General features: G+C 36.9%; 1 protein-coding gene across 1 annotated transcript; it reads right to left on the bottom strand.

The window, feature by feature from the left end:
* Positions 1-3,071: 3,071 nt before the first annotated feature.
* LOC133338446 (mitochondrial ornithine transporter 1) lies at positions 3,072-7,651 on the bottom strand. The gene is made up of 6 exons (XM_061546619.1): positions 7,626-7,651; positions 7,488-7,556; positions 4,306-4,670; positions 4,164-4,245; positions 3,448-3,553; positions 3,072-3,370 (listed from the first exon to the last, which is right to left on the bottom strand). The coding sequence occupies exons 1-6, from the start codon at positions 7,630-7,632 to the stop codon at positions 3,079-3,081; spliced, it is 921 nt and encodes a 306-aa protein (XP_061402603.1). The 5' UTR covers positions 7,633-7,651; the 3' UTR covers positions 3,072-3,078.
* Positions 7,652-10,191: the final 2,540 nt, after the last annotated feature.

Genomic DNA, 10,191 nt, shown 5'->3' with positions numbered 1-10,191 from the left:
GTGGTTAATTGTTGCTAGTGTTTGAACGTTTGTACCAGATGCTGCTCTCGATGTGCATGGCAACTCACTGCTTGATTCGTCAGTAGTGAAATGTGTTTCTGTTCGGGATTGATTGTAATTGTTTTCACGCGCTACGATATTAGCGCTCGATTGTTGTTGCGAATTGTTCATTAGATGCAGTTTCGTATGATGTTTTTTTCTGCATTGCATACATCTATGCATACTGACACATTCTTGGCTGGTGTGTCCACTTGCAAGACAATTGTTGCATAAACGTTTTTCTTTTGCAAATTCGATTCGCTGACTAGCTGACATATTATTGAATCTGGGACAGTTCCGAAGAATATGATTTTTTGCACATAGAATACATCTATTTGAATTTGTGTTCGTATTATGTTGAGCTCCGAAGTTATATCGTGAAGATGGTGGAGCGTTCTGTGTTTTTATACGACTAATTCGTTCTAACACTTGTTGTCTGTTGATCAAAAATTCTTCCATTTGAGACCACTTTGGTAAGTCCGCATGTGACTCAAGTGACTGTTCCCATAACGTCAACGTTTCTATCGGAAGTTTTGTCGAACAAAGGTATATTAAAATTGGATCCCACTCGCCCACACTGATGTCGTGTGCTTTCAGAATTGCGAGACAATCACTGATTGTTAATTGGATCCTTTTTATGTCTGCGTTATTTTCGTTTTTTGCGGGCGCTATTTCGAATAAAATCCGCAATTGGTTGTCTACCAAAACTCGCTTGTTTTCGTAGCGTTTCTTTAGCGCGTCCCATGCTAATGAAAAGTTTAGATCTGACAATGAGAATCTGTCTACGATTCTGCCAGCTTCACCTTTAGTTTTATTTTTTAGGTGATATAATTTTTGTGCTGGTGTCAGTCTTGGGTGATTGCCATATATGGCCATAAACATGTCCCTAAAGGTGGGCCATTCTTCATAGCTTCCGTGGAAATCTTTTGTATCACATGGAGGAACTTTAATACACACTTCTGACATGTCAAATGTGGTAGTTGGGGGATACATGGCCGAACTATGAAAAAGTGAGATTTGTTTGGTCTTCTCGTCCTGAACTGGTGGACTTTTGAAGAGACCTCTTTTTCACAACTTCCATTAAGTTCGATTTTGTTAATTGGTATTGATCCCGTGCGGATTCAAACTCCAATTTCGCAACATTTTTAAAATCATCATCGATTGCCTTGTCATCGGCAAGATAGACGTTTTCATAGGCAGTACGTACATTATGCCAGTCTTCATCTAATGATTCTAATTTTGTTTCTATCAGCGAATCTGACAGATCGTTTTCGGACATATCTAATATTTTAGCACATGCTCCCATTAAGTTCTCCATGTCGAAGTGGAACCTTGCACAAATTACCTTTGCCATTTCTTTAATTTGTAATATTATTTATTTAATTTGAGTTTTATTATTTGTATATGTTTTATTTTTTATATATATTTATGGATTTTTATTATTTATTGTAATATTATTTGGGTCTATTTTGCCTTCGGTTAACTTTCTGCTTTATTATAATAATAGAGAGAAGTTAGAAAAAATTAAAAAATTATATGGCTTTAATAGGGCTTTGCTCAACAAATATTTATTTTTTAAATTTTGAGAGCAATTTTATTATTATTTTATTATATTATTATTAGGTATTATTTGTATTATGTTTATTATTGTTACTTTTATTTTATTGGTAATATTTTTATTTTAATTTTTATTTGTATTTATTATAGAAATGGAATGCAATATAATGTAATGCAATTTCCACTAACGTGCGTTACGTTTAATTACGTTTGTTACGTTTAGTAACGTTTGTTACGTTTTGGTTGTTTACGTATATTACGTGTTCACTACTTGGACTATCGTATTGATGTGAACAAGAGTACTCGGTATCGGTTACTCTTTAAACGTGTGTCACTATTGCAACAAAACAAAACAATATGTCTGTCTGTGACTATTGTAAATAATGAAAATTAAATACAAATTTAACAATAGTGAAGTGTTTTAATTGGTGTTTTATTGTTATTCAAATATTTGTGATTGATTTATTTGATAATAAATAAATTTTCGTTGCAAAACAAATGAAGAATTGTTTTTGTTTTATTCACTTATTGTCAGTGTTGGGCTTTGCCGTGTTTGTGGCTGAAATATAAGCAGACGGCAGGGAGATGTCAACACTGATGTGGAATAAAAGGATTTTGTTGAAAAATTTGGTTTTTGAAGATTTTTTGAACAAATTGGTATTTAATGGCAAATCTAGGCCGCTAATTCGTTTTAAAAGGCTCGAAGGACCATGTACAGATTCCCACAAGGACGTAGGATCTGTTGTGAAGTCTAAATTCAGACGAATTTAGAGCCTTAGGATTATGAGTTGCCGGCAAAAGCAACAACTACAACACATACGAAATATACGGACAACACCACAAGTATACGTTTTATACTCACGTGATGGTACGCACAAATAAATAAAAAAGGAGAAAACGGTTCACTGTTTTGATTATTGAAAATGCTGTCAGGCGACAGATTTATTGATTGGATTTGGGTAGTTGGGGGTTTTACAAAAATAAGGATCAGGACGATCTTTTTGTTGCACTACTTTTTCAAGAGTGATTAGTGATGGGCGGAAATCGATTATGTTCCCCTTTATGAGATGGGAGGACGCCGATGACTACAGGTCCAACTCGATGAGGTCGTCATCGGTGTCCATCGGTGTGGTACCCACGTACGGCTTGATGGCTGTGCGGCCATCAACAGATTGAATGTACATGGTGTACCAAAGTCCCTATATATCTTTCGATTTGGCATAGTTCACTGAATTGATTCTAGAATGATGTGTGTTAAGTTTCGAGAAAATCGGGCGTAAGATGGCAAATCATTTATCAATTCATTATACCAATAGAAACACTAATAGTGAATTAAGTCTTATCAATATTTTATCAATTTCATTACTAAAAAAACCATTTATTATTCCTTCTTAACTTATAGTACCTGTATAAAACATTTACAACAACAAATGCAATTAATTTAAAAAAAGAAACAAAACAAAATAAATGCATTCTTTAAGGTCACAATATTTCATTTAAAGTCTTTTTGGTATATTCATAGACAAGGAATAGAGTGGCAGTGGCTGGTATTGTTCGCAACACCGACGGCAGCAGACCATTGTATAAAGCTAAAAATCCTTCTTTACGTATAATTTCCAAACCCACCGAAGTCATAGAACGTTTCAAATTGTTGACTTGGATGCGTGATTTAATAACATCAGCTGGGAAGATGCTAGTCCATAGGGTAACACCACCCACGGCACCGGCAAACATTGTTTTCAGGGCGCCAATTTCTTCTTTGGTTTGATTTGGTCTGTGGGGAAATAAAAAACAAATAAATAATGATGTGGTTTAATTTAAATGCTATTAAAAGTAATTTATTGAACTTACTTCCTAAGAAGTTCTCTGGTTCCTTCATAACCTCCAAAGAAGAAGAAATAGCCAGGCATTTCACGCATAAATGTTGATGTTAGGCCTCGGAAGAAGCCGGGTATGCCTGCAATAGAAAATTATATTTATTTAAATTTCTTAATGTGTATGAGTGAGTGCAATAAAATTCCCCTATAATAAACTGATAATTATCGGCATCATCCCGCCAGTCAGAGGAAGACGGTTTTATATTACTGGAGGATCCCCTCCCCTATAATTTGGGTAGAATTACTATCTTGGAGTATTGAAAACACTACACTCTGTCATATCAAACCAATATTTATAACGTTTAAAGCATATTCGTCTGTTTAGGACATTTTATTTGTTAAATAGCTAAGATTTAAACTATTTTCCCAGAAAATAATAAAAGTTGGACCAATATATTTCCTTTTCTCTACATTATTCCTAATTCGGTTTAAACTCCCTGTTTCAACATCACAACACTTGTATATCAGTGGCATGCTAATCAGTCAACTTGCTTGCTAACAGGGTTAGACACACCTTCCAAATCATTAGTGCACTTCTCCTATAATTCTCGGCGCCATATCTAATCTAAAAGAATTTTTTGTTTGTGTGATTCTTCAGTCATCTGATACTACAAAAACACTCTGTAAACAATTGATAATCTTAAATCTGTTTTTAAATGTTAGCAGAATAAAACAATTCTATAACATTACCTTCCGTAGCCATGATGTGTTTTGTCAATTTCCAAGGTGTTATTGGCAAATTATTACTGCCCTTGGGATTGTGTTGTTGCATCTGAAAAGAAATAATATAATTTTAACAAAATATTCTAACATTTGTTTTTGGTTTTCTTACCTCTCTCAATGCCTGCAGTTTACATTTAACCAATTCCGTTGGACACAGGGTAAAGGTGGAAAAGAATGCTGCCAAAAATCCAGCAAATGCATGACCCACTGTTGGCATATCTTTCACCTCTTCTATGTTCATGCCATAGGCAACAACTTTCTGGCAACCGCCATAGGCAGCAAATAGCACCGAATTTTCAGCAACATTTGCAATTACAGCTGGTACAGAACCAGCATATAAACCACGAACGATACCATCTGCACGATATGTTTTTACAAAACAATCGATCATATTTTTGTACATTTGTGGGAATGATTGCTGTTTAACTTTTACCGTATCCAAGGGTTGGGAGACATATACCTGTAGGGCACCACCTGGAGAAGAGAAATGAACAATTTAATAACAATGTTTGGCTTAGAAATTTAATAATGGAAGAATATCAAGAAGTTCGCCTACGGAGAGCAGAGCTGAATGCTAACGGACGCGTCCACAGTTTGCGTCCATCAGCTTTTCTATAATAAGGAGACCTCTAGCTCTCCTTTAGGAAGAAAAAAAAGTCCAGCTCTTCTTAGAAAGACGAATGCATGTAGCTCTTCCATAGGAAGAAGAATACTTGCAGCTCTTCCGCAGGAAAAACAACACCTGCAGCTGTTCCACAGGAAGAAGAATACCTTCAGCTCTTCCATAGGAAGAAGTGTACCTCCAGCTCCCTTATAGGAAGAGGAATACGTGTAACTCTTAAACAGGAAGATGAATAGCTGCAGATCTTCCACAGGAAGAAGAATACCTCCAGCTCTTAAACAGGAAGAAGAGGTATGCTCTCCTATAGGAAGAGGAATACGTGCAACTTTTAAACAGGAAGAAGAAGACCTGCAACTCTTCTATAGGAAGAAGAATATTTGCTGCTTTTCTTTAGGAAGAAGAATATTTGCAGCTCTTAAACAGGAAGAAGCATACCTCCAGCTCTCCTATAGGAAGAATGCCTGCAGCTCTTCCATGGGAAGAAGAATGCGGGCAGCCTGTGGGAAGCCCAATATAATTCTTTGGGTAGCTGTGAATATCAAATAACCAGTCGCGAAAAATCAGCGGGTCCTGAGACAGGAAATGAAAGAATGCCTATGATCTCAGGACTGAAGAGGTGAGAATGACGCCTTCAAATATCCATTTTCAAAGTCTTAGGTCATTCCCATAACGCTGGGTTTAGGCGACCACATGAACATCAGTTTTGGGGTTTGCAGTCAGGGTCCGGACTGTATTTCAGGCTTAGTTGTCTTTGCCATGGTAAGAGGATATGCCATGTCCGACCTAAAATCCCTACAAAATCAATCTTGTATGGATCCGAATTTTAATATATACATATATGCGAATTTTCGACTGATCTCAGTATCGAACCCGACAATGCCGGAACTTATTCAACCCCCAAAAACGATGACGGTCAACACTATTCTACCGGACCATTCTTTTGCCTCAAACCCCATTACTTTCGACGACGTAAATGAAAGCATGGAGAGACATCCGGATTTCCCCTCAACCTTATAGAGTAAACCGTCACATTTTGCCTTAGTCAGGAGAGAATCCCGAATAAAATCTGGAACAATTCACCCTTGACAGTCAGACAGTGACTAACACGAAAGCTATTCTGGTGATTCCTCCTAATCAAGGTGAGTCCTCTCAGATGATGAGTAAAACCCTGGCGAGGAAGAGGATCCAAACTACATCTCCGCGGCCTGTAGTGAAGTATCGAGACTCCTGAGGCAGTTGACCATCGAAGTGGATACTGGGGCTGGTGAGCTTCCCATCGAAACCGTCACATTCTGCATTAGTCAGGAGAGAATCCCGAATAAAATCTTGGACAATTCATCCTTGACAGTCAGACAGTGACTAACACGAAAGCTATTCTGGTGATTCCTCCTAATCAAGGTGAGTCCTCTTAGATGATGAGTAAACCCTGGCGATCCTCTTCCAAAATACATCCCCTGCCTGTAGTTAAGTGGATACTGCTCATTAGTCTCCCATCGAAAAGATGGATGAATCATCAGAACCGGGAACCACAAAACGAGTCAAAACCAAAGATATCTCTGACAAGAAGATTTACGGGAGAGCGGTTAATTACTGCAACCGGTTTATTGGACGGTACAGAGATTCGATTGCGGATAAAGAATTCCTTATAATTAAGAGGAACCTCAAATTCACCCGGAAGTTTTCCAGGAACTATTGGAATGATATTGCGAGTGACTTCATAATTGATAAAATTCTAACATCACGTGCGAAGTCCACCACGGTAGCCCCTCCAAAAGAGCATAAAACTGTGAGTGGCCCGAGCACAACTAGGACTCCCCGAGCGCTCTGACACCATACTCCACTGCCGTTTATGGCTTCGGAGACCGCATATTGATGCACAGATTGCATGGACAATGCTACCGACGATCTCCCCCTGAATTTCTGACGGATGTTTAAAGGTTCCTGAAGCGAGAAAAATATCTTTGCAAACAGTTTTCAATATACATAGTTTTATATTTTGACATTTCCGTATTTTGTTGATGTAATTAGCCATTTCAGATTTCTGATGGGACATATCGGTCCATGTATTGGTATAGCCCCTTTATAACGGTACCCCTTAATGGGATGTTGGGTTAAAAAAAACGAATTGGTTATAACTTGGCATTTTGGGTTCTTATTGCATAGCAAAAAAAATATCAATATGACGGTGACCCCAATACTGGGTTGAATATCCTAGAACAGTTTTCCAACTTAAGCGTTATTAATGTTCTCAAAGCTCATTTACTCATTCTCACACACGTACCGAAATCCACTAGGCCCGATTCCAATGGTATTTTTTTCGATTTGTTCATCTATGGCACTTGAGCTGATGTAATAAGGAATTAAATCGATTGTCTTATATCGTTTTTTTTTTTTTTTTTTGTAATCTACGGTGTTGTTATTTGGAAATGGTGTAATTAAAATATCTCTTGGCAATCGATCTACTCAAAATGTGACATGTGAAACTGTTGAATATGTTTACAATTTCTATTCTTTACTAATTTCTCAAAATACATAAAGAATCAGCAAAATTATCTACTAAAATCAAGTGGCAATCACAAAAATAAACTACAAATTCCACGCCGGAGATATAAAGCCGTCGAAAATTTGCCATTGACAACAACCACATATTCCATATTCCTAACACTTACCCAATGAACCGGCCGTAAAATCGATAAGACCTTGTCGCAATTTGCCATCTGAAGCCGAAACATTTTGATCTGTCGAATAGATAGAGGGGAGTATGAAAATAAAATCAATTTCCCGAAATGAATCGTAAACATACATACCCAACATTGTTGACACCTTTTTTCTAAATTTTCTTTTTTTATTAATAAATAAAACTTTATTTTGATTGTGTTTCTTTCTTAATTCAGATTCCTTTGCTTATAATAACAATGACAACAATAACAGACAGCAGTAGCAGCGGCTTCGTCGGCACAAATAGCAACAAGAATAATCCAAAATCTGAAGAATAGTTTGCAATTACATGGGGGACACCAAACACTACTCCCCCAGAATACTTTTGGCACACAACTAATCAATGAACTGAACTTGAAAAGACTGGAGAGCTCAATAAACAAACTGTTTACTATGCCAAGATAAGGAATGGGCCTCACTCTCTTTGCATTGCCACTCTCGAACAAAAGGTGCCTCTTTGCTTGAATTGTGGTGGTTCTCTTGTATAGCGAGTTTCATTTGTTATCAGTAAAATTGCGTCATATGAGCGAGCACGTTTTTTAGTTTGACTGGTCTCTGATGTCGTTTCTCAGCGTTATCAGCAAAATTGTTCGTTGAACTAAGAGAATTTTGATTTTTTGGGATATGGATACTTTTATCTGTATTTTTATGAATGAGAAAAAAAGTGTTTTGAAAATATTCGAATTATTGGAAAGATCAAGCTGAAAGAGATAAAAATACCAATCATTATTACAGTATACTTCAAAAGTATGTTATTACAAATACTTTGAGCTAATACTTCGCCATCTTGGTACCTGATGGCGAAGTACCAGCAAAATCGGTATGAATGATTTCTTGAAATAAAAAATAATCCTAATACGGTTGAAAAGGTTAGGCCAAAGACTCAAAAACCGACTAGAAGGAAAAACCACCTAGCAACAAAAGAAAGGGAGCCGAGGAAAAAACACCTGACTCCCAAAAAACCGTTTACTTGACAGAAGTAAGCCAGGTGAACCTCCATCGGAGTGAGACGGCAAAACTGGCTCTGATGGCAAGAATAATTAAAGGCAATATAAAAATCGAGTAAATACAGTAACATTGGAGTGTAAAAAACAAGGTCTCTGAACTAATCCACATAAATAACAAACTATTTTATTTACCTAGCATCAGTCTACCTTCCGTTCGACGCACAGTGTCACGACCGCGGCCAAAAATGGTCAAAACAATTAGAATAAATATGCAATTTTATTAAAAACTAGGATTCGCTGTAGTTTGTATGTATATAGATATCATATGATGTATACAGTGTCCACACTTGTAGTACTTTGTTCATCAATTTTTTTTAAAACAAATTTTGAGATTAGCGGAGCAGAGAAAAAAAGTTTAGCTCTATTTTTCTATTTGAGTGGTGGAAAATTTTCATTGAATTTGGTTGAATATTAAATATTATATAGCCCAAAATAGTAAAAATTTTCAAGACCTTTTGAATGGGAGGTATATCAAAACTTGGTCCGATTTTCCCAGTTTTTGGTCAGTTTCTTTATAGGCCTAAGTAAATGTAAATTGCCGATTTTCATTGCATTTGGTTGAATATTAAAGATTTTATAGGCCAAAAAGGGTGACACTCTCCAGACCCATTATATGGGAGGTATACCAAATCTTGGTCCGATCTATCCAATTTTTTGTCAGTTGCTCTTTAGGCCAATAATAAGCACATGTACCAAATTTCATTAACTTATGACAACTCCTTCTATTTTTGGCCGCTGTTTATATGAACTCGCGACATAGTGCGACGCTAATGAAGCTAGCTCATGTGGTAGAAATAATACTAACAAACAAGGTCAGGCACTCTGACTATTAATCAATACTAACGATCTAAAAACCCTTAACATAGACAATAAACCAGCTTCCTTCAATAGTATTAGAGAGGAGGTATTAGACATAACTCTATATTCTGCATACTTAATAGACAAGGCTCAAAAATGGAGATAAATTATTTCGTCCTAAAAATTCATTAAAATCATTAATATATTAGTCCACCCCCGAAACCAATATTCTTCGGAAACATGTCTAAGACTAACTGGGTAAGGGCAGCCCAACTATGATAGCCTAAACACTGACGACATAGACTGGAATATAGTTGTCCACTTCGTGAAAGAAAATCTGCCTTCGAAAACCCCTGGATGACAGGGGAGATTCGGAACAAAGGTAAAGAGGCCAAAAGACTTTACAACAGAGTACAAAATCTGTAGTATACTGGGACAACTTCCATTGGAGAGCATTTCACCATTCAAAGTAGATGGGACAGACAACGTCTTACCAGCTTTATTACAAAACCAGAAAGGAAAGTAGTAAAGTTGGACGGGGCCGACTACATGATACTTTTCACCACTTTGGATATATTCAACAGATGAATCCTAACATGAACATGTCATTCTGCAACCTATAGGGGAGTGGGGGGCACCTTTGAACGTGGGGCACCTTTGAACAGCGCCCATAAAATCTTGGTTTACTATTTTTCCGACCCGCAACCACATTTTTGTATATGGCAATCTTGTTCTCTATATGCGTAAACCACTTTGGCTTGATTTTTTAGTTGTCGAAAAATTGTGCATGGGTGACCATGTTTTCTCAGTGTCATTGTAAACTTTTATTCATTTGGTTCTAAGGACGCAG

Source organism: Musca vetustissima, unplaced genomic scaffold (assembly GCF_032173495.1).
Source record: "Musca vetustissima isolate MV318-11 ecotype Yass unplaced genomic scaffold, APGP_CSIRO_Mvet_v1 utg38649, whole genome shotgun sequence".
Taxonomy (NCBI): Eukaryota; Metazoa; Arthropoda; class Insecta; order Diptera; family Muscidae; genus Musca; species Musca vetustissima.
Note: the sequence above shows the minus strand (reverse complement) of the source record. Positions and strands in the feature narration are given on the sequence as shown.

What these genes read in the sequence shown, in the direction of transcription:
- LOC133338446 (XM_061546619.1), bottom strand. An exon ending in ACACATCATGGCTACGGAAG is followed by an intron (nt 3,554 to 4,163) that starts GTAATGTTATAG and finishes TTTCTATTGCAG; the next exon opens with GCATACCCGGCTTCTTCCGA. An exon ending in ACCAGAGAACTTCTTAGGAA is followed by an intron (nt 3,371 to 3,447) that starts GTAAGTTCAATA and finishes ATTTCCCCACAG; the next exon opens with ACCAAATCAAACCAAAGAAG.